This window comes from Xenopus tropicalis, chromosome 1, assembly GCF_000004195.4.
Source record: "Xenopus tropicalis strain Nigerian chromosome 1, UCB_Xtro_10.0, whole genome shotgun sequence".
NCBI classification, from domain to species: Eukaryota; Metazoa; Chordata; class Amphibia; order Anura; family Pipidae; genus Xenopus; species Xenopus tropicalis.
This window is the reverse complement of record NC_030677.2, coordinates 217,210,667-217,226,282: the sequence shown is the minus strand read 5'-3', so window position 1 is coordinate 217,226,282 and position 15,616 is coordinate 217,210,667. Positions and strand designations below refer to the sequence as shown.

General features: G+C 48.1%; 1 protein-coding gene across 3 annotated transcripts in view; it reads left to right on the top strand.

Annotated features, from left to right (window-relative positions):
- LOC100485792 (myosin-3) overlaps positions 1-15,616 on the top strand; it is a 64,096-nt gene that overhangs the window by 12,585 nt on the left and 35,895 nt on the right. For all 3 annotated transcript variants that reach the window (XM_031895062.1, XM_031895061.1, XM_031895060.1), the window contains exons 2-6: positions 789-854; positions 1,004-1,134; positions 1,648-1,750; positions 4,071-4,173; positions 12,898-13,054. In XM_031895062.1, coding sequence (XP_031750922.1) covers positions 789-854; positions 1,004-1,134; positions 1,648-1,750; positions 4,071-4,173; positions 12,898-13,054 — 560 coding nt within the window. The remainder of the gene's footprint in view (positions 1-788; positions 855-1,003; positions 1,135-1,647; positions 1,751-4,070; positions 4,174-12,897; positions 13,055-15,616) is intronic.

Below are 15,616 nucleotides of genomic sequence, written 5' to 3'. Positions count from 1 at the left end.
TAAGGGGGGTAGGATCACTATATATAAATATATAAGGGGGGGTAGGATCACTATATATAAATATATAAGGGGGGGGGTCACTATATATAAATATATAAGGGGGGTAGGATCACTATATATAAATATATAAGGGGGGTAGGATCACTATATATAAATATATAAGGGGGGTAGGATCACTATATATATATATATATAAGGGGGGTAGGATCACTATATATAAGGGGGGGTAGGATCACTATATATAAATATATAAGGGGGGGATCACTATGTATAAATATATAAGGGGGGTAGGATCACTATATATAAATATATAAGGAGGTGGGATCACTATATATAAATATATAAGGGGGGGTAGGATCACTATATATAAATATATAAGGGGGTAGGATCACTATATATTAATATATAAGGGGGGTAGGATCACTATATATTAATATATAAGGGGGGGATCACTATGTATAAATATATAAGGGGGGTAGGATCACTATATATAAATATATAAGGAGGTGGGATCACTATATATAAATATATAAGGGGGGTAGGATCACTATATATTAATATATAAGGGGGGGATCACTATGTATAAATATATAAGGGGGGTAGGATCACTATGTATAAATATATAAGGGGGGTAGGATCACTATATATAAATAAATGGGGGGATATGATCTCACATAAATAAATTAAGGCTTAAGAATGAGTGATCGTTAACTGAACCCCACAAATGTGTGCAGAAAGTTAATGAGGGAAATTCACATATTGGGGTTCATCTATGTTTTATCTTTCAGACGTACGTCGGAGATATTCTGATTGCTGTTAACCCTTTCCGAGACCTCCCATTATACAGCCCAGAGGTAACTTACCCTTTACCCACATTCCCTTTGTGGGGTGTTTTTCACATTTGGCTGCTGGTTAAATTAAATCTGCTCCCCTTGTTCCCCTCCCTCTTACTCTCTCCCTGCATGTCTCGCATACAGACAGCTGTCTCTTTTCTCCCCTACAGATCTCCGATATATTCAGCTCTCGGCCCCTGAGCTCTTTGCCCCCCCACATATTTGCGGTCGCCGACCGTGCGTACAACTCCCTGCAGGGAAACCCGGGAAAGCTCTCTCGGAACCAGTGTGTGGTCATCAGGTGAGACCCAATCATTCTACTGGGCAGAGGTTCCGTTGGGAGGAAAGAGTGCCGGGGCGAGGCCGAGTGCCAGCTGTTGCCGGGGCGAGGCCGAGTGCCAGCTGTTTCCGAGGCGGGGCCGAGTGCCAGGGCGAGGCCAAGTGCCAGTTAGTTGGTACCAGAATAAAGTCTGTGTGGGCAGAACAGTTACACACTATGGAAGGAGGCCTAATAGAGTAGAACCCCCACTGTGTGTTTGTCAGTAATGCGGGAAATACATTAATATATCATGGAGACCCCAAATATTTGTGTAAAATGAGGGATTGGGTTCTAATAAACAAGTAAATCCCCAGGCGAGATGTGCTGATCCCCTTCCCCCCCCCCGCAGCCCCAGTAATGGACCTTACCATGCCCCTGTATTGGGTCAGCAGATTGTCCCCCAATAAATCAGTGCCGCCCAACAGATCTCTAACAGATCAATTCCCACATCTCCCTGTGGGGCCCCCCGTGTAACTTGGCCTCGTTTCATTCTAGCGGCGACAGCGGTGCGGGGAAAACCGAAAGCACCAAACTTCTGCTGAAGCACCTTGTGCGGCGGAGCCGGGGGAACCTGCAACTGGGCCAGCAGATCCTACAGGTGAGGGCATGTCCACCTATGTATTAGGTACCTACCTAGTGCTACCAACCCCTATTTCTGTAGGGAAATGAGAGCAGGGCAGGCAGTAACCCTTCCAACACTTTCCCCTGTCTCTGCCCCTATATATTAGGTACCTACCTAGTGCTACCAACCCCTATTTCTGTAGGGAAATGAGAGCAGGGCAGGCAGTAACCCTTCCAACTCTTTCCCCTGTCTCTGCCCCTATATATTAGGTACCTACCTAGTGCTACCAACCCCTATTTCTGTAGGGAAATGAGAGCAGGGCAGGCAGTAACCCTTCCAACACTTTCCCCTGTCTCTGCCCCTATATATTAGGTACCTACCTAGTGCTACCAACCCCTATTTCTGTAGGGAAATGAGAGCAGGGCAGGCAGTAACCCTTCCAACACTTTCCCCTGTCTCTGCTCCTATATATTAGGTACCTACCTAGTGCTACCAACCCCTATTTCTGTAGGGAAATGAGAGCAGGGCAGGCAGTAACCCTTCCAACACTTTCCCCTGTCTCTGCCCCTATATATTAGGTACCTACCTAGTGCTACCAACCCCTATTTCTGTAGGGAAATGAGAGCAGGGCAGGCAGTAACCCTTCCAACACTTTCCCCTGTCTCTGCCCCTATATATTAGGTACCTACCTAGTGCTACCAACCCCTATTTCTGTAGGGAAATGAGAGCAGGGCAGGCAGTAACCCTTCCAACACTTTCCCCTGTCTCTGCCCCTATCCACGGCAAAATCATAGACTCTTCCCAGGACTGAGACTGCTTTTGTCCATATGTCAGGATCTTCATCAGGACATTTGGCCAGTGGACTGGGGGGGGGGGTGAATTTTTAGTTGTAACTTGAAATTATTGGCCGGCATGTCGGTCTGAGTTCTGTTAATTCTCTTTTGTGAAGTTTTTAATAAAACCACATAAAAACCCTATATATTAGGTACCTATCTAGTGCTACCAACCCCTATTTCTGTAGGGAAATGAGAGCAGAGCAGGCAGTAACCCTTCCAACACTTTCCCCTGTCTCTGCTCCTATATATTAGGTACCTATCTAGTGCTACCAACCCCTATTTCTGTAGGGAAATGAGAGCAGGGCAGGCAGTAACCCTTCCAACACTTTCCCCTGTCTCTGCCCCTATATATTAGGTACCTACCTAGTGCTACCAACCCCTATTTCTGTAGGGAAATGAGAGCAGGGCAGGCAGTAACCCTTCCAACACTTTCCCCTGTCTCTGCCCCTATATATTAGGTACCTACCTAGTGCTACCAACCCCTATTTCTGTAGGGAATGAGAGCAGGGCAGGCAGTAACCCTTCCAACACTTCCCCTGTCTCTGCCCCTATATATTAGGTACCTACCTAGTGCTACCAACCCCTATTTCTGTAGGGAAATGAGAGCAGGGCAGGCAGTAACCCTTCCAACACTTTCCCCTGTCTCTGCTCCTATATATTAGGTACCTATCTAGTGCTACCAACCCCTATTTCTGTAGGGAAATGAGAGCAGGGCAGGCAGTAACCCTTCCAACACTTTCCCCTGTCTCTGCCCCTATATATTAGGTACCTACCTAGTGCTACCAACCCCTATTTCTGTAGGGAAATGAGAGCAGGGCAGGCAGTAACCCTTCCAACACTTTCCCCTGTCTCTGCTCCTATATATTAGGTACCTACCTAGTGCTACCAACCCCTATTTCTGTAGGGAAATGAGAGCAGGGCAGGCAGTAACCCCTCCAACACTTTCCCCTGTCTCTGCTCCTATATATTAGGTACCTACCTAGTGCTACCAACCCCTATTTCTGTAGGGAAATGAGAGCAGGGCAGGCAGTAACCCCTCCAACACTTTCCCCTGTCTCTGCTCCTATATATTAGGTACCTACCTAGTGCTACCAACCCCTATTTCTGTAGGGAAATGAGAGCAGGGTAGGCAGTAACCCTTCCAACACTTTCCCCTGTCTCTGCCCCTATATATTAGGTACCTACCTAGTGCTACCAACCCCTATTTCTGTAGGGAAATGAGAGCAGGGCAGGCAGTAACCCTTCCAACACTTTCCCCTGTCTCTGCCCCTATATATTAGGTACCTACCTAGTGCTACCAACCCCTATTTCTGTAGGGAAATGAGAGCAGGGCAGGCAGTAACCCTTCCAACACTTTCCCCTGTCTCTGCCCCTATATATTAGGTACCTATCTAGTGCTACCAACCCCTATTGGGGGGGCAGTTACACTCGTTTCAACCTTCCCCAATCCCTGTCTCAGTTCCTAATCATGTGCCTTTCCCACCGGTGGATGAACCATTTGGCCAATTTGTGACCTATAGGTAAATCCCCTATTGGAGGCTTTTGGGAATGCTCAGACTGTGATGAACCCCAATAGCAGCCGATTTGGAAAGTACATCCAACTGCGCTTCCGGGACGGGGCAGGTAAGTACTTACCTCTGTGCTTTCTCAGTAGAGAATGTTGTTCCTGTGTCTGTGTAGTTACTCAGAAAGCTCTGTTACCTTAGTGTGCGGGGAGATTAATACAGGGAGACCCCATATTTACACCAAGAGCCCTGTTAATGGTAAGTGTCGCACAGCTTGTCTGATTGGACTGTGCTCCTGAATACAGATTACCTGATACGCATACTCTGCCCTCACCCACAAACGCACAATCTTCACATTGCAGAAGTCTCCCTGTGATTTGGCCCAGTTTAGTCTTCTCTATAAGATTGATCTTATGGTTTGGCCCAGTACTATCCTCTCTGTAAGAATGAGCTCTATGGTTTGGCCCAGTACAATCCTCTCTGTAAGAATGAGCTCTATGGTTTGGCCCAGTACAATCCTCTCTGTAAGAATGAGCTCTATGGTTTGGCCCAGTACAATCCTCTCTGTAAGAATGAGCTCTATGGTTTGGCCCAGTACAATCCTCTCTGTAAGAATGAGCTCTATGGTTTGGCCCAGTACTGTCCTCTCTGTAAGAATGAGCTCTATGGTTTGGCCCAGTACTACCCTCTCTGTAAGAATGAGCTCTATGGTTTGGCCCAGTACTGTCCTCTCTGTAAGAATGAGCTCTATGGTTTGGCCCAGTACAATCCTCTCTGTAAGAATGAGCTCTATGGTTTGGCCCAGTACTACCCTCTCTGTAAGAATGAGCTCTATGGTTTGGCCCAGTACAATCCTCTCTGTAAGAATGAGCTCTATGGTTTGGCCCAGTACTACCCTCTCTGTAAGAATGAGCTCTATGGTTTGGCCCAGTACAATCCTCTCTGTAAGAATGAGCTCTATGGTTTGGCCCAGTACTATCCTCTCTGTAAGAATGAGCTCTATGGTTTGGCCCAGTACTACCCTCTCTGTAAGAATGAGCTCTATGGTTTGGCCCAGTACTACCCTCTCTGTAAGAATGAGCTCTATGGTTTGGCCCAGTACAATCCTCTCTGTAAGAATGAGCTCTATGGTTTGGCCCAGTACTACCCTCTCTGTAAGAATGAGCTCTATGGTTTGGCCCAGTACTACCCTCTCTGTAAGATTGATCTTATGGTTTGGCCCAGTCCTGTCCTCTCTGTAAGAATGAGCTCTATGGTTTGGCCCAGTACTACCCTCTGTGTAAGAATGAGCTCTATGGTTTGGCTCAGTCCTGTCCTCTCTGTAAGAATGAGCTCTATGGTTTGGCCCAGTACAGTCCTCTCTGTAAGAATGAGCTCTATGGTTTGGCCCAGTACTACCCTCTCTGTAATAATGAGCTCTATGGTTTGGCCCAGTACTACCCTCTGTGTAAGAATGAGCTCTATGGTTTGGCTCAGTCCTGTCCTCTCTGTAAGAATGAGCTCTATGGTTTGGCCCAGTACTGTCCTCTCTGTAAGAATGAGCTCTATGGTTTGGCCCAGTACTATCCTCTCTGTAATAATGAGCTCTATGGTTTGGCCCAGTCCTGTCCTCTCTGTAAGAATGAGCTCTAAGGTTTGGCCCAGTCCTGTCCTCTCTGTAAGAATGAGCTCTATGGTTTGGCCCAGTCCTGTCCTCTCTGTAAGAATGAGCTCTATGGTTTGGCCCAGTACTATCCTCTCTGTAATAATGAGCTCTATGGTTTGGCCCAGTACTACCCTCTGTGTAAGAATGAGCTCTATGGTTTGGCTCAGTCCTGTCCTCTCTGTAAGAATGAGCTCTATGGTTTGGCCCAGTACAGTCCTCTCTGTAATAATGAGCTCTATGGTTTGGCCCAGTACTACCCTCTGTGTAAGAATGAGCTCTATGGTTTGGCTCAGTCCTGTCCTCTCTGTAAGAATGAGCTCTATGGTTTGGCCCAGTACTATCCTCTCTGTAAGAATGAGCTCTATGGTTTGGCTCAGTCCTGTCCTCTCTGTAAGAATGAGCTCTATGGTTTGGCCCAGTACTATCCTCTCTGTAAGAATGAGCTCTATGGTTTGGCCCAGTACAGTCCTCTCTGTAAGAATGAGCTCTATGGTTTGGCTCAGTCCTGTCCTCTCTGTAAGAATGAGCTCTATGGTTTTGCTCAGTACAATCCTCTCTGTAAGTATGAGCTCTATGGTTTGGCCCAGTACTACCCTCTGTGTAAGAATGAGCTCTATGGTTTGGCTCAGTCCTGTCCTCTCTGTAAGAATGAGCTCTATGGTTTGGCCCAGTACAGTCCTCTCTGTAAGAATGAGCTCTATGGTTTGGCCCAGTACTACCCTCTCTGTAATAATGAGCTCTATGGTTTGGCCCAGTACTACCCTCTGTGTAAGAATGAGCTCTATGGTTTGGCTCAGTCCTGTCCTCTCTGTAAGAATGAGCTCTATGGTTTGGCCCAGTCCTGTCCTCTCTGTAAGAATGAGCTCTATGGTTTGGCCCAGTACTATCCTCTCTGTAATAATGAGCTCTATGGTTTGGCCCAGTACTACCCTCTGTGTAAGAATGAGCTCTATGGTTTGGCTCAGTCCTGTCCTCTCTGTAAGAATGAGCTCTATGGTTTGGCCCAGTACTATCCTCTCTGTAAGAATGAGCTCTATGGTTTGGCCCAGTACTATCCTCTCTGTAAGAATGAGCTCTATGGTTTGGCTCAGTCCTGTCCTCTCTGTAAGAATGAGCTCTATGGTTTGGCTCAGTCCTGTCCTCTCTGTAAGAATGAGCTCTATGGTTTGGCCCAGTACAGTCCTCTCTGTAATAATGAGCTCTATGGTTTGGCCCAGTACTACCCTCTGTGTAAGAATGAGCTCTATGGTTTGGCTCAGTCCTGTCCTCTCTGTAAGAATGAGCTCTATGGTTTGGCCCAGTACAGTCCTCTCTGTAAGAATGAGCTCTATGGTTTTGCTCAGTACTATCCTCTCTGTAAGAATGAGCTCTATGGTTTGGCCCAGTACTACCCTCTGTGTAAGAATGAGCTCTATGGTTTGGCTCAGTCCTGTCCTCTCTGTAAGAATGAGCTCTATGGTTTGGCCCAGTACAGTCCTCTCTGTAAGAATGAGCTCTATGGTTTTGCTCAGTACTATCCTCTCTGTAAGAATGAGCTCTATGGTTTGGCCCAGTACTGTCCTCTCTGTAAGAATGAGCTCTATGGTTTGGCCCAGTACTACCCTCTCTGTAAGAATGAGCTCTATGGTTTGGCCCAGTACTACCCTCTGTGTAAGAATGAGCTCTATGGTTTGGCCCAGTACAATCCTCTCTGTAAGAATGAGCTCTATGGTTTGGCCCAGTACAGTCCTCTCTGTAAGAATGAGCTCTATGGTTTTGCTCAGTACAATCCTCTCTGTAAGAATGAGCTCTATGGTTTGGCCCAGTACTACCCTCTCTGTAAGAATGAGCTCTATGGTTTTGCTCAGTACAATCCTCTCTGTAAGAATGAGCTCTATGGTTTGGCCCAGTACAGTCCTCTCTGTAAGAATGAGCTCTATGGTTTTGCTCAGTACAATCCTCTCTGTAAGAATGAGCTCTATGGTTTGGCCCAGTACTGTCCTCTCTGTAAGAATGAGCTCTATGGTTTGGCCCAGTACTACCCTCTCTGTAAGAATGAGCTCTATGGTTTGGCCCAGTACTGTCCTCTCTGTAAGAATGAGCTCTAAGGTTTGGCCCAGTACTATCCTCTCTGTAAGAATGAGCTCTATGGTTTGGCCCAGTACAATCCTCTCTGTAAGAATGAGCTCTTTGGTTTGGCCCAGTACTGTCCTCTCTGTAAGAATGAGCTCTATGGTTTGGCCCAGTACAATCCTCTCTGTAAGAATGAGCTCTATGGTTTGGCCCAGTACTATCCTCTCTGTAAGAATGAGCTCTATGGTTTGGCCCAGTACTATCCTCTCTGTAAGAATGAGCTCTATGGTTTGGCCCAGTACAGTCCTCTCTGTAAGAATGAGCTCTAAGGTTTGGCCCAGTACTGTCCTCTCTGTAAGAATGAGCTCTATGGTTTGGCCCAGTACAGTCCTCTCTGTAAGAATGAGCTCTAAGGTTTGGCCCAGTACTATCCTCTCTGTAAGAATGAGCTCTATGGTTTGGCCCAGTACTGTCCTCTCTGTAAGAATGAGCTCTATGGTTTGGCCCAGTCCTGTCCTCTCTGTAAGAATGAGCTCTAAGGTTTGGCCCAGTACTGTCCTCTCTGTAAGAATGAGCTCTATGGTTTGGCCCAGTACAGTCCTCTCTGTAAGAATGAGCTCTAAGGTTTGGCCCAGTACTATCCTCTCTGTAAGAATGAGCTCTATGGTTTGGCCCAGTACTGTCCTCTCTGTAAGAATGAGCTCTATGGTTTGGCCCAGTCCTGTCCTCTCTGTAAGAATGAGCTCTAAGGTTTGGCCCAGTACTGTCCTCTCTGTAAGAATGAGCTCTATGGTTTGGCCCAGTACAGTCCTCTCTGTAAGAATGAGCTCTATGGTTTGGCCCAGTACTATCCTCTCTGTAAGAATGAGCTCTATGGTTTGGCCCAGTACTGTCCTCTCTGTAAGAATGAGCTCTATGGTTTGGCCCAGTCCTGTCCTCTCTGTAAGAATGAGCTCTAAGGTTTGGCCCAGTACTGTCCTCTCTGTAAGAATGAGCTCTATGGTTTGGCCCAGTACTACCCTCTCTGTAAGAATGAGCTCTATGGTTTGGCCCAGTACTATCCTCTCTGTAAGAATGAGCTCTATGGTTTGGCCCAGTACTATCCTCTCTGTAAGAATGAGCTCTATGGTATGGTATTGTATTGGAGGAATTAGCTCCTTAGAGTGGCCCAGTATAGAGTACTCTGTTGGAAGTGGCTCTATAGTAGAAGTCTTGTGGTGCCACTGAGTGTTGCCAGTCCTACCACGAGCCCTGTAGTTTGTGCCGCTATTTTATATTTCTTGTGGAAGTGCAATATGTGGCAATATGTGCTGTGGCCTGAGATTTCCTTCTGTGTTTCGTAATGAGAGAAAATTGAGTAACTTTCCAGTAATTAATAAAGGAGAAGGAAAGGTACAAACTCAGTATCAGAAAGGTAAAGCCATAAGCACTCACAGCTGCACTGAGTCCTCTATCAACAGAAACACGGGGGGCTGATTCACTAAAGGGCTATAAAACAAGTGCTATTTATAGCATGCGTTAAAAATGTTATCGCTTCTTATTATTTGCGACTTAACGCTCGATTCACTAAAAGGACAGGCGTCACAATTACGATGCAATGTTCTTTGCGTTATTTATCTGACGATGAGCGTTTTTCTTGTGATATTTCCCGCTGCGCGCAATATATTTCGCCGCTCGCTATTACGCATGTAACCATTACTTTCTGAAAACTACTGTTCTGAAAATGCCCATTTCCCTGCAAACTGGCGGCTGCATCACTCTGGGGCCAACACTGACTTGGGAAATCCCACTGCAAAGTCCATATTGTGTTGCCAAAAGCTCAGTAACTCCCTTCTCCTCCTACTCCTCCTCCCCTTCCCCTCTCTCCCTCTCCCTTCTCCTCCTACTCCTCATCCCCTTCCCCTCTCCCTCTCCCTTCTCCTCCTACTCCTCATCCCCTTCCCCTCTCTCCCTCTCCCTTCTCCTTCTCTGCTCTCTCCCCCTCCTTTCTCCTCCTACTCCTACTCCCCTCTCTCCCTTCTCCTTCTCTGCTCTCTCCCCCTCCTTTCTCCTCCTACTCCTACTCCCCTCTCTCCCTTCTCCTTCTCTGCTCTCTCCCCCTCCTTTCTCCTCCTACTCCTACTCCCCTCTCTCCCTTCTCCTTCTCTGCTCTCTCCCCCTCCCAACTGTGCTGTAATCTGAGCTACCAGCAGCCAAAGCTACTGAGACTGAGCTAAAATGGCAGCTGCTACCTTAAACAAACAGAGGGAGCTTCTAGGGCTGTTACTCAGGCAGGTAAAGCTTTCTGCAGAATAAATATAGGGTTCTATCTTGCAATAATCAGTTGCCAATAAAATGGAAAAATGACTTTCCTTCTTCTTTAATTAAACAATTTCACTGAAATTACTAATAGTAAATCTGATATTGAAAGCAGTATTTGTTTGGCTGTGATATTCTTTCTTGCCCATATGGACTTACTCCCTTAGTGTAACTGATACAGGGCCCTGTCTCTACCTGGTCTGAGCTGTGCCGCCATGTTGCTACTGCCCATATGGACTTACTCCCTTAGTGTAACTGATACAGGGCCCTGTCTCTACCTGGTCTGAGCTGTGCCGCCATGTTGCTACTGCCCATATGGACTTACTCCCTTAGTGTAACTGATACAGGGCCCTGTCTCTACCTGGTCTGAGCTGTGCCGCCATGTTGCTACTGCCCATATGGACTTACTCCCTTAGTGTAACTGATACAGGGCCCTGTCTCTACCTGGTCTGAGCTGTGCCGCCATGTTGCTACTGCCCATATGGACTTACTCCCTTAGTGTAACTGATACAGGGCCCTGTCTCTACCTGGTCTGAGCTGTGCCGCCATGTTGCTACTGCCCATATGGACTTACTCCCTTAGTGTAACTGATACAGGGCCCTGTCTCTACCTGGTCTGAGCTGTGCTGCCATATTGGTACTGCCCATATGGACTTACTCCCTTAGTGTAACTGATACAGGGCCCTGTCTCTCCCTGGTCTGAGCTGTGCCGCCATGTTGGTACTGCCCATATGGACTTACTCCCTTAGTCTAACTGATACAGGGCCCTGTCTCTCCCTGGTCTGAGCTGTGCTGCCATGTTGCTTCTGCCCATATGGACTTACTCCCTTAGTCTAACTGATACAGGGCCCTGTCTCTACCTGGTCTGAGCTGTGCTGCCATGTTGGTACTGCCCATATGGACTTACTCCCTTAGTGTAACTGATACAGGGCCCTGTCTCTACCTGGTCTGAGCTGTGCTGCCATGTTGGTACTGCCCATATGGACTTACTCCCTTAGTCTAACTGATACAGGGCCCTGTCTCTACCTGGTCTGAGCTGTGCCGCCATGTTGCTACTGCCCATATGGACTTACTCCCTTAGTGTAACTGATACAGGGCCCTGTCTCTACCTGGTCTGAGCTGTGCTGCCATGTTGGTACTGCCCATATGGACTTACTCCCTTAGTCTAACTGATACAGGGCCCTGTCTCTACCTGGTCTGAGCTGTGCTGCCATGTTGGTACTGCCCATATGGACTTACTCCCTTAGTCTAACTGATACAGGGCCCTGTCTCTCCCTGGTCTGAGCTGTGCTGCCATGTTGCTTCTGCCCATATGGACTTACTCCCTTAGTGTAACTGATACAGGGCCCTGTCTCTACCTGGTCTGAGCTGTGCCGCCATGTTGGTACTGCCCATATGGACTTACTCCCTTAGTCTAACTGATACAGGGCCCTGTCTCTACCTGGTCTGAGCTGTGCTGCCATGTTGGTACTGCCCATATGGACTTACTCCCTTAGTGTAACTGATACAGGGCCCTGTCTCTACCTGGTCTGAGCTGTGCCGCCATGTTGGTACTGCCCATATGGACTTACTCCCTTAGTCTAACTGATACAGGGCCCTGTCTCTACCTGGTCTGAGCTGTGCCGCCATGTTGGTACTGCCCATATGGACTTACTCCCTTAGTGTAACTGATACAGGGCCCTGTCTCTACCTGGTCTGAGCTGTGCTGCCATGTTGCTTCTGCCCATATGGACTTACTCCCTTAGTCTAACTGATACAGGGCCCTGTCTCTCCCTGGTCTGAGCTGTGCCGCCATGTTGGTACTGCCCATATGGACTTACTCCCTTAGTGTAACTGATACAGGGCCCTGTCTCTACCTGGTCTGAGCTGTGCTGCCATATTGGTACTGCCCATATGGACTTACTCCCTTAGTGTAACTGATACAGGGCCCTGTCTCTACCTGGTCTGAGCTGTGCTGCCATGTTGCTTCTGCCCATATGGACTTACTCCCTTAGTGTAACTGATACAGGGCCCTGTCTCTACCTGGTCTGAGCTGTGCTGCCATGTTGCTTCTGCCCATATGGACTTACTCCCTTAGTGTAACTGATACAGGGCCCTGTCTCTACCTGGTCTGAGCTGTGCTGCCATGTTGCTTCTGCCCATATGGACTTACTCCCTTAGTGTAACTGATACAGGGCCCTGTCTCTACCTGGTCTGAGCTGTGCTGCCATGTTGCTACTGCCCATATGGACTTACTCCCTTAGTCTAACTGATACAGGGCCCTGTCTCTCCCTGGTCTGAGCTGTGCTGCCATATTGGTACTGCCCATATGGACTTACTCCCTTAGTGTAACTGATATAGGGCCCTGTCTCTACCTGGTCTGAGCTGTGCCGCCATGTTGGTACTGCCCATATGGACTTACTCCCTTAGTCTAACTGATACAGGGCCCTGTCTCTACCTGGTCTGAGCTGTGCTGCCATGTTGGTACTGCCCATATGGACTTACTCCCTTAGTCTAACTGATACAGGGCCCTGTCTCTCCCTGGTCTGAGCTGTGCTGCCATGTTGGTACTGCCCATATGGACTTACTCCCTTAGTCTAACTGATACAGGGCCCTGTCTCTACCTGGTCTGAGCTGTGCCGCCATGTTGGTACTGCCCATATGGACTTACTCCCTTAGTCTAACTGATATAGGGCCCTGTCTCTACCTGGTCTGAGCTGTGCCACCAGGTTCCCTGACTGTAGATTGTACATGGCCTTTCCCCAGTTTTCATTGGAGGCCATTGGTGCCCATGTGACCCTAGCTCTGTGGAACATGAATGTTCTCGCTAGGATCCAATCCTGGGAAATTCTTTCTTTTTGTGATGCAGTGAGAGGAGCAAAGATCAATGAGTATCTTCTGGAGAAGTCCCGTGTGTCTCACCAGGATCCCGGAGAGAAGAACTTCCACATCTTCTATTACATGCTGGGTGGGATTCCAGACGAGGAGAAACAGGTCTATGGGCTCCTGCAGCCCTCACTGTACAGGTAAGTACCTACTGCTATAACTCATATAAAGTAATATAAAGGGGCAATAACCCCCCTTGTGCAACATGATTGTGCCCATGTTGAGACCTTGTGTTTATCAGTGTGTAGTTGTCCGTTAAACAGAGCAGATGTGCACTAACAAAATTAGCTGTCTGATGTCTTTTCTAAACTGGGCTGCCCCCTGAGACTGGCAGACTCACCCCCTGGCAGGAACGCATGGTCTTTCCCAGCACCCCCTGCACTACCTGTGTCTAGTTGCACCATTGACCCATTTGCAGACATCACGAGCGAAGCCAGGCGGCAACCATATTGGTACAGGAAGCTGTAGGTCCAACCCATTCCCTCTTTCTGCTGCTCCTCAGCCCAAAGTAACCGGCCAGCTGAGGGGCAATATATTTCCTCTATTGAATCCATATATCTCTGCATTGTGTCCCCTAAGCTCTCATAGGGCTCAGACAAGGGCTTTATGCCCAGACAAGGGCAGTTGGCCAAGTACATGAGGGTGTCCTGGTTAGAAAACAAGTAGAGTATCTGGAAGTAACCAGAGTGCAGACACGGGGGAGGATGGCTGTTTATTGCAAGCTGTAATAATAATTATAATAATAATAAACTCCTTATCTGTAGAACATTTCTTGGGGAAATGTTTGAGCCATTTAAGTGGACTTCCTGCTCTGTTTAAATATTGAACTTTGCCTTAAAAACCTGCCAAAGCAGCAACAATTTACCCCTATCCGCCAACTAATCCTCTGACCTGGGCTCAGCCTCACCCCTTTAATAGTGTTTGTAGCCCTATAATAGATCTGTCTGTGATGACCCACCCATACTGGCCCTATAGTGGCCCCATACTGGCCCTATAGTGGGCCCCATACTAGTCCCATGCTGGCCCTATAGTGGGCCCCATACTAGCCCCATACTGGCCCTATAGTGGCCCCATACTAGTCCCATGCTGGCCCTATAGTGGCCCCATACTGGCCCTATAGTGGCCCCATACTAGTCCCATACTGGCCCTATAGTGGCCCCATACTAGTCCCATACTGGCCCTATAGTGGCCCATACTAGCCCCATACTGGCCCTATAGTGGCCCCATACTAGCCCCATACTGGCCCTATAGTGGCCCCATACTAGTCCCATACTGGCCCTATAGTGGCCCCATACTATAATGCCCCCCCCTGCGTCCTTCTGTGTCTCCCCCACAGCAGCTGCGTCCTTATGTGTATCCACTTGCCTCTTGTCAGCGCCCCCCCCCACTCGCATCCTCTTGCCGGCTTCTAGCTTCACTTTCAGTGAACAGCGCCACCATCGCTTCGTTTCAGTGAAAGGTGCCTCTCTCTCCCCAGCACCTGCCTGGCGGCTGCGTCCCCCACCACCCGCTCCGCTCCCGTCCCCGCTTGCCTCTCCCCCTACCAGCACCTGTGTCTCCTGCTGCCGCTGCCTACACTGTTTGTAAGGGCGCTAGGGGGAGCCTCCTGTTTGTGCGCATGCGCCGCCTACAGTCCCAAGTCGCCGAGTCAGTGCAGGAGCGATGCATTATGGGAATCTTCTCTACCCAGCTCAGGGTTTTTCCTTACTGTTTGGCTTCTGATCCTCTGAATGGGTGAAATATGGGGAGACTTAAGGGCACTATTGAGACAACTGAAGGTAATCCTGCATTTTGAGATTAACTCTTTACTAGCCTTTCCTTCTCTTTTAAGGACATAATTATGTGTCTTGGCGGTTCTGTGGGCCCAAAGTATGAATAAATATCTCTCTGTCCACATCCGGTCCCTAAATAAGATGTGAGCATTAACTTAGCCTCATGTAACAAGCACCGAGTCTTGTGTTCCTCACTCTGGTCTAATGCTCTCAGGTCCCAACTCTCAATGTTCTTGATGTTGCCCTCAGAGTGGGGTCAGATAATCCCTTGCCCAATGTTCTTGATGTTGCCCTCAGAATGGGGTCAGATAATCCCTTGCCCAATGTTCTTGATGTTGCCCTCAGAGTGGGGTCAGATAATCCCTTGCCCAATGTTCTTGATGTTGCCCTCAGAGTGGGGTCAGATAATCCCTTGCCCAATGTTCTTGATGTTGCCCTCAGAGTGGGGTCAGATAATCCCTTGCCCAATGTTCTTGATGTTGCCCTCAGAGTGGGGTCAGATAATCCCTTGCCCAATGTTCTTGATGTTGCCCTCAGAATGGGGTCAGATAATCCCTTGCCCAATGTTCTTGATGTTGCCCTCAGAGTGGGGTCAGATAATCCCTTGCCCAATGTTCTTGATGTTGCCCTCAGAGTGGGGTCAGATAATCCCTTGCCCAATGTTCTTGATGTTGCCCTCAGAATGGGGTCAGATAATCCCTTGCCCATCTTGGATTTACTAGGTGATGCTGTCTCAGTAACCATCAATATTGCAAAAAGTACAAAAATAAAATTAGTAATCCACGCCCACAGTGGTTATAATCTAAGAGGGTAGTTACATGCCCAAACCAAAGAGCAATTAGTGCTGAAATTCCCAATGGTTATGGTACTGACCCATAGAGTGTGTGTGCCTGGAGGAGACTTGGGGGAGCCCTCCAAAAGTGAGCGAGT